At 37.5% G+C, this 20499-nt stretch overlaps 1 protein-coding gene across 4 annotated transcripts in view; it reads right to left on the bottom strand.

Moving 5' to 3' along the window:
• TAFA5 (TAFA chemokine like family member 5) overlaps positions 1–20499 on the bottom strand; it is a 432306-nt gene that overhangs the window by 376102 nt on the left and 35705 nt on the right. For 2 of the 4 annotated variants that reach the window (XM_083821411.1, XM_083821412.1), the window contains exon 3: positions 6224–6357. The exons of the other annotated variants lie outside the window; for them this stretch is intronic. In XM_083821411.1, coding sequence (XP_083677537.1) covers positions 6224–6357 — 134 coding nt within the window. The remainder of the gene's footprint in view (positions 1–6223; positions 6358–20499) is intronic. 4 annotated transcript variants of the gene reach the window in all.

Genomic DNA, 20499 nt, shown 5'->3' with positions numbered 1-20499 from the left:
TTCCCCAAGTGGAAGATGAAATTCAAGTTCATTGTATTCTGACCACCTTCATACATTACACCTACGAAACAGTATTCAGTTACTAATCGTTGTTGTCTCTAGACTTGGAGGTTCCATTCATCAAACTATAATCATCCAGTAGGGAAATTTTCAGAACATCTCCAGGTCTAAGATCAAGACATGACTTTTTTCCTTTATAACCTTTGGTATTTTTTTCCTAAATATTAAATAATCTCTGCACAGAATATATATGCTCTACATTCTTCAGTGTCAATTTGGAACATAAATGTGATCATCCCTCTTATTTAAAGGAAAAATACAACAAGGAACGGATGAATGTCATTTCAGAAAGGTGCACTTTTTAATGGAAGCAAAACCATATTTGCTTCAAGGAGCTATTTTTTTCATATAAGTTAGTAGGACACAGATTGTCAGTCATTGCCTGCATCCATCTTGAAGATTTCCTCAAAATGCCTGACATTACACCTATCAGATTCCAAAATCAACCAGATTACATGACGGAGGGCTCAGAAGGTACGGCATATAAGAAACACATTTCCCTCTCAGGAAAGCAGATCAGCTAAATTAGAAGCAATGGCTTTGATGTCACCATACAAATTGTATCAAATCTGAAATGCTTCAGTTGATTTAAACAGACTAATGTGTGTCCATGAAATCCTTTATTCTAAAACGGCATTTGATATATAGAAGGCATCTTAAATATTTATAATTAATAGTTATTTACATAAAATATAAACAATGACAAGCACTAAATTTTGCTCCCAATAAAATGTTTTGCTCCCAATAAAAGCTACTGAAGTGGCATTTAAAAGTGGCCCATACACAAATACAGTTAGCTGCCACTTAACTTTTGTCTCACAATGACCTTAACTACATCGGAACTAGTCTTAGGATGTGCTAAGCTTTTGGTCCAACTCCTTGTATCTACTTATTACAGTGAAACATACGATTCACATGGAAAGTATGAAAAAAAAATAGCATTCTCTGTTTAAATTCCATGTAAATCAAACTTAACATAGGTCAGCGCTCCCTATTGATTTCAGTTAGAAGTACCCCTGTTTACATCAATTAAATGAGGGCAGAAACAAGCCCAATCAATAGCTACTAATCTTAAATATCTCTGTAAGAAGTAGTGATACTTTAAAGCAAGATACTGCCAAGACTTTGCATGTGTGTGTTTGTGTGCACATTTAACTGCAACAAATGAATTTGGGACTTTGACCTTGCTGTGTGAAATCTCAGAGAAATATCTAAAACATATTTCATCAAGTTGCACTCCTCATAATTACATACATTAAAAATGAAGATGGAAAATATAGTATGTGATCATGCAGCTAATGCTTTAAAAATATGGTATATTCACAAAGCAGTTAAAATCACATTGCAGAGGTAATCTGAATTCTTACATCTTCTAATTTCTGAGTACTTGACATTGAGACAGTATAACATTTATGTAATATGTTTTTAGCTTATTTCTTACAGGTACAAAATGTAGACCATTGCTTTGAATGTCTGTCTTTCCAGCTGGCACTTCTTAATTTTTGAATCTTTTGGACAATTTCTATCTGAAAAACATAATCCATTATTTTCCTAGAAGCTCCATAAAAATGTGTGGTTAGGTAAAGTGCCTTACTAAATGAGAGGTACAGTGAGAACAGAGCTCGTACCACACAGTTTGACAGCAACCAGCTGGCCAGATGTGTATATTGGCCAGCTGATCAATATATGAATAGCTCTACAAGAGCCACAGTACGTGCTGGCTCTTGCCTAGAGGTTTTTCCATATGGAGAGAGCTGTGGTTGTTCCAGAAGTAAGGAGGGAAAGATTAGGGATAAAGAACACAAATCACTGGGAAACCAAGTATCGTTAGTTCTGCTTCTCATGGAAAAAACTGCGTGCCATGTACTTCTTAACTGTCGTCAGAAACAAAATCCTAAAGCACTTGCAAAACAGTAAACAGGTATTTTCAATCTTTTTATATTTACATATTAAGCACATACAATCCACAGAGGAAAAATATTCCCGTTCTAATACCACTGAAAAAGAAGATTCTGAACACAAGGGAAATAAAACGTTCCTTTGCCTTCATGCAGGGGCAATCCGGAGTGCCTGCACATGTCTGTATCACCTGCTCAAGGCGTTCAGAGTCTGATGGTAATGTATTCAGTTCTGTACACACATCTGATTTCTCCCCTTGTCTTTCAGAGGGGAGTGTAGCAAGCTTGGTACAGCCCTAAGGCAACAACAGTGACTACGAAGTGAGAACAAATGACACTTTATCTCTCCCCATTTTCTTTTTTTTCTTTTTTTTTTTTTTTTTTTTTGTGAGTTGGAAAGAGATTGATTAGTTCACTGAGATTTCCTCTGGTTATGATAGCGGTAAGAAGTTGGTTAATTTATTTATTAGGAAAGGCAGATAGTGTGTGTTTGCATTTTTAAATTCTTTTAAATGAGACCTGAAGCTGCTCAGCTCCATGAAAATTATTCAGTACCTGAAACTAAACATCCAAAATTGGAGGCACTCAAAAGAAACCAACACTTTTGCTTAAGGTTACTCAAGCAGATTTGCAAAGTGAAGAACAGAAAATTGACCTCTGTGCTCCGATCTTGTTCTCATATCACCTACTTTAAAACTTTACTTATCTAATTGTTGACATAAAGTATCATTGAAGCCTGATTATCATTTAATCAGGCTGATTACATAAAAATTATGCTGGCCTCAGAAATTCAAGGTGATCTAGGTATTATACAATTTACGCAGAGCAGTAATTGCAGTTGCATGCATTTTCTGCAGTGAAGATGAGACAAATAGGTTTCTTAATTGTTAAACATAAAACAATCTGCTTCATATTTTCATGAATGGCAAAGATAAATCATGAAGACAACTAGAAATAAGAAAACCTGTTGTCATGGAAACATAACAGTTAAAAATTTCTCATCCTCTCTCAAAACATCAAATTTTGATAACTAGGTTGGATTCCCTGTTCCTCATCGTACACTATTTGGCGAAACAAGTGCTGGCATGAATCTTTGACAACACATCATCCTCAGTGGTTGAACAAAGCCATATGTCTACAGTGCACTGTAGTACAAGAGCAGAAGTTTCTCAAATTCCTTGGACAGCATAGTGGGGAAAAAACATCAACATTATGATGTAAAGCTCAGATTTTGGACATTCTGTCATTTTTGACAAAAGTATCACTTGGGTTTTACAGAAGCTTATCTAGCCTTACAGTGCTCAAACACAAGTTAAATTAATCTCCTTATTTGCGTATGGAATAATGACCATTTAAAACATTTTACTCTAAAGTTCCCAGATGCCACTTAGGAATCTTTTATGTTATCGCAAGTGATTTTCATTTTCAACATGATTTTCAATGATTGTGAGCATGTCGGCACAAGCCAAGCTGCTGTATTTAAAATTGTGGGAGAAGACTTCAAATATACTCCAAAATTGTGAGGTCCTTTTGCTATATAGTAGATCTCCCTGTGAGAAGCATAACTGTAGATGGAAACATTTCTCATCTCTATCTTTCCCCAAGGCTAGTTTCATGAACAGTACTATGATACTGTAATTGAACAGTAGAAAAATAAATGATACTATCTGAATCCCTAACAGAGGAGCTGCAACTAATCATTGTCTTTAGACGAGATGGAAAAAAAACTGCTGCACTTAAATGTGAATGACACTAGAATTATACTCTCCTCTCCAACCCAAGGTCCACATGTTGTCACACTTAAGAGTAATGACAAGAGAAGTCAATGGAAAAACTGCTTATTAATTCTCATCCTAATCTGTAATCACATCAGAAAGCTAGTTCAGAAAACATATATTCATGCATCCTTAGTATTTTATTCTCTTCTTCAAATGCACATGTAACTCAATCAATAGAAGTAATATATGCATCATATTAATAAAAGAAAATAGACTCTTCAGTAGTTTCAGCAGATGTTTTACTCCAGGAAGGGAGGATCATTTTTGCTAGCTTGGCTGCTTAACATTTAAATGTAATGTTCCTGAAATGTATCTTGTCTTTATGAAGTAATAAAATACCAGTAGAGCTACATAAAATTGTACTAAACAACACGAGAATAAGATTAAAATGACTGTCAAAATATTTCATTTTTAATGTTTATCCTACATAGCCATCTAACTTAACTCTTTAGAAACTGAAAAATAACAATCTAGGATGGAATTTATCATCCATACTTAGACTGACAGAATGAAGCATTTTGCTTTTTCTCAGAAGAAAGCTCATTTGATTTCAGATGTTTAGTAGGGTGAACCATCAGCTTAAGCTTTGACCTGTAATATAGTTAAAGAACACTGAAAAAGAATAAAAATTACCTAACACTGATGCATGAACAAAATATAATTTGACATACAGGAAGTTCAGCTGATACTTGCATTAGCCACCACTTCACAGTTTTCTAGTGATAAATGGTTAAATCATAGTGAACAATGCACTGAACATATGCGTGCCTGGGTAAAAAAGTCTAAATAGATAAAATTTAAGACAAACCAAATGTCATTATACTTTAAAAATATGGATGCCAAAAAGGATAGTCTTGGTATGAAATAGAAGACAACTCACCAATAACTTGTTTGTTGTCAAAGCTTAAACATAACTAAGTAACCAGAGGAAGTCTGAGGTTTACTACTGGCAGATAAATGCAGAACTTTACTGAAATATGTGATGTTGCATTCATCTTTCTGTACCAGTAATGAATTTGGCTCACACAGTTAGTACTGTTGTTAGATATCAATATGAAAACTAATTTGAAAAAAATGTTTTGGGAAGGGAAAGCATTAAGCAGCTCGATTTATGTTCCAACAGAAAAAATAGGGAAACAAACAGATTGGAGCAGGTTTTATAAACCACACCTTGTAACTGAAGAGACTCCCCCAATTATAAGGCTTTTCGAAAAGATTGCCAGTCCAGTATGGCTTTATTGAAAACTTCACTATCACCATGCTTTCTTCTTGTCATGATGACAAACAGAATTTACTCCCTTTTTAAATTGTTCTTTAGCAGGCTAACACAGCAACAATGATAACTGCTTACAAATTGGATTGCACGCGACTGAAAGTGGGACATATGAGTGAAAGCTTCTGCTTCTCGTATGTTTGCAAAACAAGCTTCAGGGTCCAAGTACAGAAAAGGTAGGGAGGTCTGAACATATGTGCTCTAGGAGTGTTGATTAAAAGGATATGTCACTTGAATGAATTGCAAGATAGTTTACCCCCAAGAAAAAGTAGATAAGCTCGCACAACTCTCTGTGTCATTTAATTCTCTTGGTTGCCAGCAGGAGAACTATTACACTGCTTTAACTTTATTTTCACCAATACTCTGTAGCTTAGTTTATTCACTTTTTTCCTTCATAAAAAGATTTTTAAAAAAGCAAAACATATTAATAGACATATGAAAGGAAACAACCAATTCTTTGTGGGGGGGGGGAAAAAAAAGAGTGAGCAAGAGACAAGGGAAGATATTCCACTAAAATAAACAAAACCAAATACAACAAAAAGGACTGTTCTTTAAATTTTGGCACTCCAAGATATGGCCTAATACAAAATTGAACACGAGCAATCTCGTTCCAGAACCTTAATTGTGTTCTGTAAAAAAAAAAAAAAAATAGGAAATAAACCTGCCTAAATTATTTAGATTAGTTTAGAATCATAGAATCATGGAATACCCTGAGTTGGAAAGGACCCACAATGTTCATCAAGTCCAACTTCTGGGTCCCCAAAGAACCACCCAAAAAATCAGACCATGTGTCTCAGAGCATTGTCCAAATGCTTCTTGAACTCCAGCAAGCACAGTGCTGTGCCCACTGCCCTGTGGAGCCTGTCCCAGTGCCTGACCACCCTCTGGATGCAGAACCTTTTCCTAACACCCAGCCTGACGCTCCCCTGTCCCAGCTCCATGCCATTCCCATGGGTCCTGTTACTGTCCCCAGAGAGCAGAGCTCAGCGCCTGCTCCTTCGCTCCCCTCGTGAGGAAGCTGCAGGCCACCCCTTAGCCTCCTCTGCTCTTGGCTGAACAGTCCCAGGTGCCTCAGCCTTCTCTCACAGGAGAGATGCTCCAGTCCCTTCATCATCTTCGTTTGTAGCCCTATGTTGGACTCTGTCCAGTATGTCCACGTCCCTCTTGTACTGGGGAGCCCAGCACTGGACGTAATACACTGTGTGTAACCTCACCATAGAGGGGATGGATCGACTCCTCAACCTGGTGGGACAACATTTCAGAAAATCTCCATAGAAGAATCTTCAGCACTACATACATGATCTTACTGACAAAAGCATCCAGTACCTGACTTCTGCCTCTTAACTTCCTAGAAACAGAAAAAAGTTCAAGGTAAGAACTTTCTCATGTGGTAAGATTGTACTTGAATTGTAATTATAGTTGCTATTATTAATCTTTCCTTAAGTTGTTTTTTTTTTTTTTTTTTAAACAGTAATTAAATTACAAGCAAAGCTGAAAGACAGGTTAATATTTGTACATAGTCACACAGAAATCTTTAGAGTGTATACCAAAATGCATAAGAAAACTATGTAAGAACATATCTTAAAATAGAAGAAAACCTGAAGTCCCGAATTACAGACTATTTTTCCTCAAGTCTTTTTGAGATAGAGTTTTCACTGGGGTATGTTGAACTGTGCACCAGAATCAGAACAAGATGACCTAATTTTATGTTATGGTGAATAGTGTGTGATTTCAGAAAAAGTCACTTAATTTTTTACAGCTTCAGTTTTCACCTTTGAATAATAGGGGCAATGTTCTTTAAATTATCAAAATATACTTCAAATAAGTGAAATATATATTATTTCTCTTCTCAGTTTTATGTTTTATACTTCAACTAGTTCATCACAGAAAAGGAAAGCCACAGTCAATTTCTTGATTAAATATGTACTGTGTTTTGCTACACACTGGCAACTGAATAAAACACTGCTATTGCCCTCTCCTGCTTCTTCTTTTCCCTCCCTTAAAGGATCAGTTGGATGTCAGGGAAAATCACATTAACATCTTTGAAGATAGAAGCATGGTGAGAAAATGGAAAGTATCCTATCCAAAGGAAAGGAAGAAAGTCTTATGATATGCCTAATAGTGAAGCACAAGGAAATCTGTTTCTACATAGTGGAAATCTGTTTCTACATAGTAGAAATCTGTTTCTACAAAGTAGAAACAGATGTATCACAAAAAAGACAAGGGTTACTAAATCATTTTGATTGAATGATCTAATACAAAAACCTGGCTAACGGATAAAAATGGAAATTCCAAACTGTAAATACTGATGCTGCCCATGTTAGAATTTAAATGACAATCTTATTTTTTCCACTCTAAAAATAAATATTCAACAATAAAAAAAAAATAAAGAACAAAAATTGTTGTCCTATTGTTTCAGAAAGCTTTTAAGATACCATTGTTTTCATGCTCCCAAATTAAGTGCTGACTTAGAAGTAGCTTGTATTCAGTATTCACCAGGCTATTTTATATATGCTTCTTAGTGTTGCAGTATTTCTGAACCATCACAGAGAATTCCTTTGTCCAAAAACCTGCATATTCTCCTCCTGTCTTAGAACATCTCTGAGAATGGCTATATAAATCAAGATTAATCATTGTCAAGAAAATATTATTTGATGAATAATTACAAAATTCTTAGCTGGATTCTGCTTTGGGAGTTTCTGGATCTTCAGAGGACTCCTGGGAATTGTCAGAAACACCTCCTGCAGCCAGGTAAGGACAAGGTAGCCACAGGAACATGGGCCTGAGGAAGCTCTAGCAGCTTCTAACAAGTTCAGTCAGGTGCCTGTGAACCAAGAATATCTACAGCCTTTGTTACAGATGCCCCACAGTTAGAGCGTCAAGGTCCCTTTTAGCCAGTGCTAGGGACAGGCTTACAAAAAGCCAGGCCTAAAGCACCACTCCTGGGTTATAGCTAACAGGTACAGGAGCATGTGCCAAAGGCCATATCTCAGCTCAGACCACCCTAAATGTTTTCAGGTATAGTGCTGACATACCACAGAGTGCATTCCCTAGCAGGTGTTGGAGCAGTAGCTCCTGTCATGGCAGAGGCTTTGATCTAGGCAGAACTTCAGATGGTAGATGCGGCCTTGTAAGGCCCAGGCTACAAGGAGTGCCTGAGGCCTCTCCCCGAGGCTGGAAGAGATGGTCTCCCTTCCTGCGGGACATGAGCCATTGCTGAAGAGCTGGGCCACCAAGCAGAGAAGTTATGTGAGGAAATGAGCATGGCTATGAAGCAGCTAAAAGGATGAGAGAGAGAGACAGAAACCCTATAGTCTCACAGCCCTGCAGCGGAGGCACAGTCTGTCCCTTTCAGAACAGTAAGTGGAAAGAAGGCAAAGGCTGAAAGCTGATGACTTCTGGCAGCAAGAGGAGGGCTCCTGTTCCACTTGAAGACTTGCAACTATGGAACAGACTCGTTGCCCTCTAAGGTGAAGAGGAGTAGTTGGGTGCACCCTCAAATAAAGCATCTGAGCCAACTGATCCTAAGCCACACAGGAGCCAGGAGGAAGCAGCAAGTGACAGTAGTAGGTGACTCCCTGCTGCAGGGGACAGAGACCCCCAGCCGTTGACCTGACCTATCACTTACAGAAGTTTGCTGCTTGCTGGGGACCCAGATCTAGGACTGTTTAGAAAGGCTGACAGTTTTTCTGAGCCTCTATTATCCCTTGCTGTTCTTCCATGTGGGCACCAATGAGGCGGCAATCTGGAGGGTATCAAAAGTGACTACAGATCTCTAGGGGTAATAGTGACAGGCACTGGTCCCAAGCAATGTTCTCCTCAGTCCTACGGGTGAGGGGAAGAGGCGTAAGGAGGATGGGACTGATGCTGCATGTCAATAATTGGCTGCACTGCTGGTGTCAGCAACAAGGTTTTGGTTTACAGGGGACCCAGTCTGAGATCAGTGTCTGGGAGAGATGGGAACCAAGTCACTAACTGGGGGCAAAGGTATTTTTGCCAACAATATGGCTGACCTTATACACTAGGAACAACGTGGGAAGAAGAGAATTACCAACAGCCCTCTGACGGAGTGATGGACAGAGTTGAAAAGAAAAGGGCCTAGAGTGGGCCAGTGCCAAAAAAAAAAAAAAAATAAAATGTTTTTTTGATTCCAGTCTAATACTGTGTTTGTACAATCTGTCATAATAAAATACACTGTTGACAGAGTCAAGACTACTAGATGCCTTGTACACACTTCAAATGAATCCTATTTTCATTTATCTTTTTTTATTTCTGCAAAACTGTTCAGCCCACACACATTCATGTTAGAAATAATTGCTACAACATGATTATGAAAGGAAGTTTGTTCTGGTTTTGATGACCAAGTCTAGCTTTCTATTGAGAATGTAAATGAAATAATGTAAAGTGCTTACATGCAAATTAGAACATTTTAAGGAATGAATTAACAACTCTTTTCTATATGATAAGATAATATCATTTCCTCTACAACTTTCTCACTGTGCTTCACAATGGAATGAGGTAGACACAAAAGTGCTGAATTAAAAACACAGTTGAGTGTAGTGTGGATTTCTGGCACAGGGGACAACAGTATTTAAACAGGAAACAGAACTTCCCAATCTCTATACAGAAAGAAGATGAAAGTGAAAATACTAACTCGAAAACTGGACGTAAAAGAGAATTGTGTCAAAAATGCTCTTTACCAGGTTAAGAGGCTGTAATTTCAATTATTATAAGAGACTGGCCTTTCAAAAGGGGAGAAGATTGAGAACTTCACATAAATCTGAAGTTGAAGACAGTATTCCTAAGCAAACCAAAAATTTATCTGACATCTCTTAGTATAATTTTTGTGCTACAGATCATCCACCGTTCATGTGGTATAGTCACTGCAGAACAGTCAATTCCCTTCAATTTAAGTACACAGAAGTAAACAAACAGAACTAAAGGTACTGTTGCTGAACAACCAGAATCTCACAGTTCCAATATGATGATAATTTACCCACTGAATATGACAAGTGTTTTGGAGAGTAAATTAATTTATTAAAGTCTGGATTTTTTTTATTATTATTTTTTTAGATATTTCATTACTCAGAGCCAGTACCAAGTGCAAAAATCAGCAAAACAATGATATTTTAAAACATGATTGAAGCCTCAGTGTTTGTGCAAGATAAATTGAGACCTGATGAAGGAAACAGAAAGCACAATATATAATAAGAATAGCAATTGCTCTTGTCCAAGTACCTTTACTTTTGGAGTTGACAGATGGACCATTTGGAGGATAAGGAATTGGCTGGATTTTCGCACTCAAATTGTTCCAGTCAGCAGCTCAATGTCCAGGTGAAGACTGGTGATGAGTGGTGTTCCTCAGGGGGTCAATACTGGGACCAGTGCTACTCAGTACCTTTGTTTGTGACAAGGACAGTAGGATTGAGGGCATCCTCAAAAAGTTTGCTGATGACACCAAGCTGTGTGGTGAGATTGACATGCTGGAGGGAAGGGATGCCATCCAGAGGGATCTGGACAGGCTTGAGAGGTGGGCTCACGCAAACCTCATGAATTTCAAGAAAGCCAAGTGCAAGGTCCTGCTGCTGGGTTGGGGCAATCCCAAGCACAAATAGAGGCTGGGTGGAAAATGGATTGAGAGCAGCCCTTAGGAGAAGGGCTTAAGGGTGCTGGATGATGAGAAGCTCAACATGAGCTGGCAACGTGCCTTTGCAGCCCAAAAGGCAAACTGTACCCTGGGCTGCATCAAAAGCTGCATGGCCAGCAGGCTGAGGGAGGGGATGTCTAGGTGAGACTTCACCTAGATTACTGAGTTCATCTCTGCCCCCCTGCCCCACCCCCCAAAAAAAAAACCCAAAAAAACGAAGGATATGTACCTATTAGAGTGAGTCCAGAGGAGAGCCATGAGGATGACCAGAGGGCTAGAGCACCTCTCCTATGAAGACAGGCTGAGGTAGTTTGGGTTGTTCAGCCTGAAGAAGAGAAGGCTCCGGGAAGACCTTATAGTGGCCTTCCAGTACCTGAAGGGGGCCTACAGGAAAGCTGGACAGATACTCTTTATCAGGGAATGTAGTGACAGGACCAGGGGTAATGACTTTAAACTAGAAGAGGATAGGTTTAGATTAGATATTCAGAAGAAATTCTTACTGTGAAGGTGGTGAGACACTGGAACAGGTTGCCCAAAGAAGCTGTGGCTGCCCCATCCCTGGAAGTGCTCAAGGCCAGGTTGGATGAGGTTTTGGCTGAGCTGGTTTAGTGGGAGGTGTCCCTGCCCATGGCAGGGTGGTTGTACAAGGCGATCTTTAAAGTCCTTTCCAACTCAAACCACTCTACAACTCTGTAATAATATATTTTCTTTTACTTTCTGTTTATCATGAGATTATGGTATGTACAAAATATTTTCTGAAAAGAGATGAACACACTGTGGAATATGGAGAGATATTTTTACTTATATAAATATCTAAGTTATTATATTCCTAAATACCTTTAAATACAGTAAAACATACAAAGATATGGAAAAATATTCTACTCAGGAAATTAAAAGTATTAGGCCAGCACTCTCATTCTTAATGCTACAAACTTATCTTTTCTGTAGAAATTGTACGTCAATGAATGCATTTAAAATTGACTTTCACTGACCTAAAGTTTCATCTGCAGAATAAGATGATTAAAACAAAATTATCAATAATTAGAGCTGACTGGAAGGAAGAGGAAGGGACTGTCTGTTCTTTTTAAACATACTTCAAAGTATAAATACAGCTTGTAATAAAGAACTTCAGTAGTGTACAAGATAAAAAGTGTAAATACCTTTCAGTATTCCAAAGTATGCAGCAGCGAGTCGCTAACATCTTTGTTTCTTAAACCTGTCCCTACATCTCATTATACCAAAGCCATTAGTAAAGGCAATTTTCGTAAAACTGAAATATGAATGAAATGTCAATACATGTACTACAGCGTTTGGCATGATGCTTCACAGACTCTGAGCAGCTTTAAACTATGCTGAAAGACAATACCAACTGAAACTGCAGAGCCATCTCCCAGGTGTCCTAAGGTGTGTCTCTGCCATAAGCGCTTACAGTACAGATGTAATATAGATTAATATACAATACTATTATAAATAAATTTCAAATCTTTATTTTTTTTTTTACACCAAATAAATTTACCAAATTTTTGACCAGGAGGCTGTGCATCCTCAACTGCTGAAGCATTTGAAATATTGTCCAAAAACAGATAAAAAATAAGATAACGCGTTTTGAAAAGCATCTGTTGTTACCCTCATTTATCCTATTTATTTAAATGAGAAAATAAGTTAGCAGTTAAGGTTAATAAAAATTCTCACTTAGAGACATGCCACACAGTTTACTGATATAGATTTCTGCAAAATGTTTATAGGAAAACCAGACAAAGTATGTTTAGTACAGAGACAATTTTGTGACATTCTATGGCCTACTTAACATAGAATCATAGAATCTCAGAATCATTAAGATTCTAAGATTAAGAAGATTAAGATTCTTAGTTAAGATTAGAAGGTCTAAAAGACCTTCAAGATCATCTGATCCAACCATCACCCTACTACCAATATCACCCACTAAACCATGTCCCTAAGCACCACATCCAACCTTTCCTTGAACGCCCCCAGGGACAGTGACTCCATCAACCTCCCTGGGAAACCCCTTCCAATGCCTGACTGCTCTTTCTCAGAAGAAATTTCTCATAATTTCCAACCTAAACCTCCCCTGGAGCAACTTGAGGCCATTCCCTCTAGTCCTATCACTAGTTACCTGTGAGAAGAGGGCGACCCCCAGCTCCCCACAACTTCCCCATAACTTATCAACATGCTAAGCTATTAGATGCTGTAATAAACCCTTCTGGTCTTTTATCAACAGAAAATGAGCATGTTTTCTTAAGAAAAAAAAAAAAAAGGAAAAATACAAAATTTCACACTTGATACGTGTTCTCTACAGACCATGTTTCGTCTGCAGTTCCAGCACTACTGGACTGAAATGATTAAGCCAGACCCCCAAAATGTGATTTACTTGCTTTTCCAAATACTCCTTGTCCAACATATTCAAGATGAAAACCACAGCATTAGTAGTAATGCAGTACTCTCATAAAACACTACCTGTTTATGTAGCACACCTGAAAGAGCCTCTGCTATCATAAAGTTCTGATTACAGAAGAAATTAGTGACTAGTGAGATCTACTACAGCTACCTTAATGCCTCAAAGTAGAGAACTGATTCTGATCAGCAACAGAATATAGGTAAGATGGGAGGAACAGGTAACTCTTTACAACAGAATAAAATAGTTCAGCTGGAAGGGACCTTGAAAGGTCAAGTCCAACTGCATGACCACTTCAGGGCTAACCAAACATTAAAGCATATTAATGAGGGCATTATCCAAATGCTTTTTGAACAGTGATGGCATGGGGCATCAACCACCTCGCTTAGAAGCCTGTTCCAGTGTTTGACCACTATCACGGCAAAGAATTTTTTCCTAATATCCATTTTCCTAATATCCTTTGTGCCATTCCAATGCATCCTGTTGTTAAGGAGAAGAGACTGGTACTTCCCTCTACACTTCCTGCCATTATAGCAAATCATCATGTGTGGGATGGATAAGCTAAGATATCAAAAAGTTAGTCCAAACCTCCACTCCAGGAAAAAAAAAAAAAAAAAAAAAAAAAAACAATTATTCAGAAAAGTATGCCTCAGTACTAAAAGAACGGAGATTTAGATTAGAGGTTTGTAGGAAATTCTTCACTCAGAGGGTGGTAAGGCACAGGCACAGGTTACCCAGAGAAAGGATGCCCCATCCCTGGAGGTGTTCAAGACCAGGCTGGATGAGGCCCTGAGCAACCTGATCTAGTGGGTGGCATCCCTGCCTATGGCAGGGGGGTTGGAAGTAGATGATCTTTGAGGTCCCTTCCAATCCAAGCCATTCTATGATTCTATGATATTACATCTCCCCTAACTTTGGACACTCAGCTGAAACTTAAATTAAGTACTTTGGTTCCTTAGATTTCTCCAAAAGTCAACACAGAGAGGTGAGTTCTTTTTGTTATAGTTATTAGTGAGTTTGGCATGACTGCACTTCTACTTCATATACCTGAGTCACAAACGTGTGTGATAAGGTGTTGTTTTCCCTTCTAAGCTTTAGAAGCTGGCCCTCTGTAGAAAGATCTGTGGATGTTGCACAATGCAGAGAGGAGAAGAAAAAAAAAAAAAAGCAAAAAGCTTAACTGAAAAGAGCAGTCTAACCAAAAAAGTACAAGCAACAGTTACACACAAATTAAATTAGACATTATGGGGATCATCAAAGAACTGACCAGCTTAAAGCACTTTTGTTCAGCAAACAAAATAGAGACAATACTAACATCAATAATTACTTATTTTTACTCTTCTTTTAAAGAATAATTCAATTGTTTTGTTTAGGAAGATGATTTTACTGTCTCCCTGAAAGATCTATTGGTCAGATTAATATTCTGGTGCATAAGTACAGCACAGTACAAGCCATTCTATTTTCTATACATTTACAGAATAAATCCAATGATTAGTCACAGATTCCTTTTTGTATGTCCTGCTCTCTGTTTCATTTTGCCAAGAATATTTAATTATTCTTTGGTATGTACATTCATGGTAGTTGTTTTTCCAGCATTCAAAGAATATTCTTTAAGTGATTAGTCTTCTTCTGTTGAAAGGTCATGGCTGAGAAGTTCCCATTATATAAAAGAAACTAACAGAATGTGAAATGAACATACAGGTGACATAATCCATATCATATACTGAAATCCAATTATATAAAAAGGGGTAGAATGGTTGAATAAACACCCAATTAAAAAAATTGTTTTCCAAACTAGCAGTAAAATGGTCAAGAGAGCAGACTATCAATCCCTTCTTTGCCATGTTTTTTTTATTATTATTATTATTTTCTTCAGCAGAATATTTAGCTGTGACTTAACTGCACCTGCTTCAGCAGTCTAACAGCCATTTAGTTGACATTAGACTTCTTCGATCAGAGTCCACCATAGGGACACCTCAAAAAAACTGTTCTGTCATAAGATATCTGTCCCCAAATAACAAGACGAATCACAGCTGGTTGTGCATCTTCTTTTCCATCAACTCTGTAGAAAGCGCAGAGAAATGTTTTAAACTTATTTTTTTAGAAACTTGTACAAATTGTCCAAGTCCAATAGAATTACTGACAGGTTTCGTAATCAAACACTGTAAGGCATTCCAGAACAGAAACCAAAAGAGCAAATAAAGCAATACCATCTGATGTACCTATACAAAGCTAAACACCAGAACAATGATGAAATGATGAAAAAAAGATGCTTCATTCACAGCTGGAATCTCCTCATGTTATGATCTTTTTCCCAAAGAGCAAATGATGGGGTAACCTTTAAGAAAAGCCCACGGGGATATTCATAGCAGTGATCATTGTTCATGCCATGGCTTAGTGCCTTGCAGCAGAAAACAACCCAATTTCTCTTAGGGTGAACATCCTAACCAGAAGGCTGTCTTGCATGTGGTACTTCAGGTCCAGTTCCTGTTTCAAGGTACAGGAAGAAATCGAATGCTTGCGTCTCCAGTACCTTAAGAGGTGTTCTGATCACTAGGTTGTAATGTGGGATACAGCTCTTGCTTCCTTATAAGAGCTTGTAAGTTTTACATGAGACTGCATGGTCCTATGGCTCACTGACCTAAGCAGAGTCCATCATCTTGTGTTTAAATTACACTTAGTGTAAGACATGCAAGCTTATTGCTCCCAAATTACAAGTTACCAAGTTAGTAACACACAAAGTGGGGACCCTGATCCCTTGAAAACCATGAGATACATTCCACAGTACAGCTTTTGGTCTTCAAGTCCAAATAACTAAACATTTAAAAAAAAAAAAAAAGCTATAAGTAGACTATCAGAGATTGTCATATATCACAGTGATGTTTATTTCCATCTCTAAGACAGACGTGATCAAGAAGTCAGCTTCAGACAGAAAGAAGTTAAACTAGTATCAGAGTCCAGATGTTATCAGAAAGATTGAAACTGAATCTCAAACTGTGCATAAAAATAGTATTAACTACTTTTACCATATAACATAATACTTCTCTATATCATGACTGCACCAAGTCTTCTAAAATGCCAGGATTGTAACTGTAGTGATCCTAACCAGAAGACCATGTTAACTTGAGTGGTTGGATGCCTGGGCTGAGCTGTGCTGCAGGTAATAGCTATGCTATATCAGATATCAGCCCTGTGCTGTGCTATAATTTGGTTTTTGAAATAAACTTCAGGTATGCCCTAAGCATACCTGAAAGCAGACATTTTTTAAATTAGCTTCAGGTCTAGCTCACATTTCAAATTTACCTGATGCTTAAAAATCTGCTTAAGAGTGAAATTTCTGTCCAGATTTTTCAAAGTACACAACCCCTAATGTTTCATTATTTCTGGCACTATTTTTAAAAGTTTTGTACCTGACATACCGAACTCTGCTAACAACATCACCATTTCTGACTAAAGATACTTGTTCACATGGCCAGCAATTACAATCTCCACCTGCTTTATACATATGGTTAAGGGAAGCATCTGCCTGCAAGTTTGTTACGATAGCTCATTTAAAGTGAGGTCCAGGTCAGGGTGAAAATCCCAAAGAGTACATTGCAGTCTCCTCTTTCAGCCATTCCATTGGCGAAGGATGCTGTTCCTGCTTGTGGGTCTGACCCAGCACGATGGCTCAGATCCATCGCTGAGATGCCACACACTGGGATCATGCTACAATTTTGTCCTTGGGCAAAGTTCCAGACTCAGTCTCACCCCCAGGTGCAGCTGGGGGCATGCTTTCCCTGCTACACCTCCTTTCCACATTGGGATGCAGCATGCCAACCCCTTGCCTAAACCATTCTGGAGTCTGCCTCAAAGACCCAGAGAACGATATGGGAACTCAAAACATTAGTGAGCCTTGAGCACTCACTTTCTGAAACTCTACATCAGACTGATCTACTGTTCATTATTCAAGTCTTACAGGAATGATTATATCTGTCCTCCAAAAGAAGCATACAGTGAAAGTGTATCTAAAGCAGAGTTCATGTAAAAATATGGGACAATAGTTTTAACATTAAGCCAAAAAACCAACCTCTAAACATATAAGTGAATAATAATAATAAAAATATTTTATATATGATGCTCTTACACACTTTCCCATGGAGTTTGCCAGTCCTGGCAGCTGAAAATACTCACATATCTGGAGTAGTGACATAGTGTAAGAGATACGAGAAGATTTGAACATAAAACTTATGAAGTGATATTTGGTTTTTACACCTAGGTAAATTTAGAGTAAGCCACAGACTCCAGGAAAACACTCCAGCTGTCTAGTAAACATAGATTCAGGCACTAACACAGAAAAACTCTCTTACTAATTTCAGCAACTTCTATCCTCTCTAAAATATGCTCTAAAAAATAGGGTTGGGAGAAGACTTCTGCACTGTTGTTTGTTTTTTTCTCTTTTTTTCTTTTTTGGAGCTGTGACAAGCAGAAGCCTTTTTTTTTTTTTTCTTTTTTTCTTCTTCTCTTTTCGTTTTATCTGCCGTATAAACAGGTACAACAAATAATTAGCATTCTTTATCTTGCCTTCTTAAAGATATATGTCCCTATCTTGAGTGAAACATATGGTCCATGAAAAGGTTCTTCCCTCATCTGCATGGTAATTAACTACCACTGAAGGTACTACCAGAGAGCTTCCCTTGCCCTACAACAGCAAGGCTACAAGGCAAAATTCCACAATCACGTCTAGGGAAGAACTGAAAGAGAAAAGAACATTATTTAGTTAACTGGCCTGGACTTGAAATGTAGCGTAAGGTTTTTTCATGGTACGTCTTCTTCCAGTTCAAATTACTTTTACAGATTGTGGTGCTCACTGAATTTCTAGTATGTTTTCATAAAAATGATGTTTTATAAAAGTTGGACCATCAAAGTAAAGAAGTATCAAATAAAGAAGAAAAACTCCCAGAATATAAAAATCACTAATGCCTTAAGTTCTCACTATCAGACAAACCACTGTTCCAACGAACAGTAGATCTCTGTTAATTTTCCTAAATGACACTTTCAAGAAACAAAAGCAAAATAAAAGGAATCATCAATTCAGCATTTAAGAAAAACACATTTGAAAGTATATTTTTAAATGAAATCTCCTCCTCCAATAAAAATGCCATGTTGCAATCTTTTTAAGTCTATTCACACCATACCAACTTGATCATCTCATTCTTCTTCTGCAAAACACCCAGAGCACACATAATGACAGCGTAATCAACATTTAAATGAATTTACAAGACATTGTCTAATCTTGTAAAGACCAGGAAAGATGTAACAATAAGCATCATAGAAACTCTCTTCACTACCCTGTATGGATGAGCTTCCTAAAAGGGACGATCTCAAAGTTTGAAATGAAATTAATGAATAGAGAGATAATGGAGATAAACAGCAATTACAGCCTGATCCAGACTGATGCTGAGTCTCCTTATCTTCCATATCATTCACTATAAGGTGAATGCACATATCAGGATTGGTATGGAAGATGATTATTCACTTTAATCTTTCATCTAAACATCTTGCTATGTTTTTTTCTATCTATCTCACTGCATAAAAGAACCTAGAACACACCTACTTTTCATTTTGAATATGAACTGCATTTATTCTTTCTGAAAACACATTAGTTCAAAATAATAAAGTTACAGATTCTGCAGTCTCATACTTTATATGAAAAATGGATATATCAGAACTACTGATATAATTCATCCATCAAGATACATGCAACTAAACTCTTCTCTAACAACATGGATAAAAATCCTTTAAGAAAATGAGTACACTTCACATCAAAGCCCTGAAAACCCACAGAGTATCTCTGGTTGCACCAGAGAAAAGGATGCTAATCTAGCATTCAGACTCTTTAGTCTTCATCATCCCTCAATGACAGAGCTACTAGTTCTGTTTAGAGAGCTGCTAACTGCATTGCCTCAGAGGAGCGTTTTCTAGGAAGTCAAGTTTCAAGCTTTGTAGGACTCATAAATCAGCATCAGCTCCTTATGTTATACCCTGAAAGAAACAGGAATAGCCCCTTCACTGTTGTTTCACTTCCTTACCCTAACAGTCTACATAAACAGAATATTTCACTTTACTAACATGCATAGTATGCTGTGTTTGTCATTCTTCATGCTAACTAACATTATTTCCCTCTGGTCCTCACAGAATTTATTTTCTTATCCATAGTATTACAGCTGAATTATGAATTCTCTGGAAGGAAATGTTTACTAACAACTTGTTCAGTACCTAACATGAAATCAAGTTCATATTGCATGACTGTTCCAAGCCCGTAATAGATTTGGACAAGGCACACTTATGTCTTTACCATATCTTTTCACATCAGCAACACAGAATAGAGGAACATTATTTTTTCTTTCTTTGTAAAGAAAACTAATGCTTAGGGTGTGTGTGGTAGATAACACAAAGGCAATGGACTAGCTTATTCTAGAGTATTTAGAACAGAAAGTATTTCTCATGGAGTTTTCATTTTTCCCGCTGAAAACACATGGTGGTTAGGGATCCAAGAGAGATGGTTACCACATTGCTTGATCTGGAGTGAAGTCTTGTCCTAGGCAATAGCGATTCCCCATTAACATTTGGAATTCTAATCTGTTTGAGCTCCATCAATTTTAAATAACTGTCTTCAATTTTTACATTTTTTTCCTTTATGTTGCTACTACCAAATTTATGTTTGTTTGTTTGTTTTCGTCTATATATAATAAAAAGCTAACATCTGTAATTAATTACATTATTTAACTAGGAGAGTTATTTGGAGATTGGATACATGTACTGTATGCTTAAGATCCATATTGAAAACATCATAAGTAACACACAGTATATTATCATCGTGTAATGTATCAGTTTTACTAAATTCTGCTTAGATACTGAGAAAGAAGAGGCTAAACTAACCAAAGAGGATTGACACAATGAGGAAGAAGAAAAGGTATTCTATTAAAAATGATGGGCAAAAATAAAAGTGTTCAAGAAAAGGCTATGGCTACATAGTTTGACGAGCTAGTAGCCTGAATCACTGAAAAAGAAGTAATGGACTCTTTGGCTTGGAATGCTACATCTTTTTAATTGACTATCCTCTGTCCTTGGAAAAAATCTAAACACAGAATTAAACAGTTTCTAGCAGACAGCCAAGCTTATGTATTTCTCAGCTGATCTCAGGTAGTTTCATATGGTTTTACAGCTTATGCAGACAAGAAGTGGCAATGCCATAAGTAAAATACAGCTCTGAAGCAAATAACAGTTACCCTACATCAGTGAGATAGGCTCATGGTTAAGGAGAATTCTGCTATACATCAGTTTTCCCCATTTCCTTGCCTGACTACCATCTCCACAAGCAGAGGTACTCCTGCCTAAAACATTCTTAGAAAAAAGCATGGAACTAAGTAGCTTCTTCCATGAATTCC

This window comes from Anser anser (genome assembly GCF_964211835.1).
Source record: "Anser anser genome assembly, chromosome: 1".
Lineage (NCBI taxonomy): Eukaryota > Metazoa > Chordata > Aves > Anseriformes > Anatidae > Anser > Anser anser.
The sequence above is the reverse complement of the archived record's forward strand: the minus strand, read 5'-3'. Positions and strand labels throughout refer to the sequence as shown.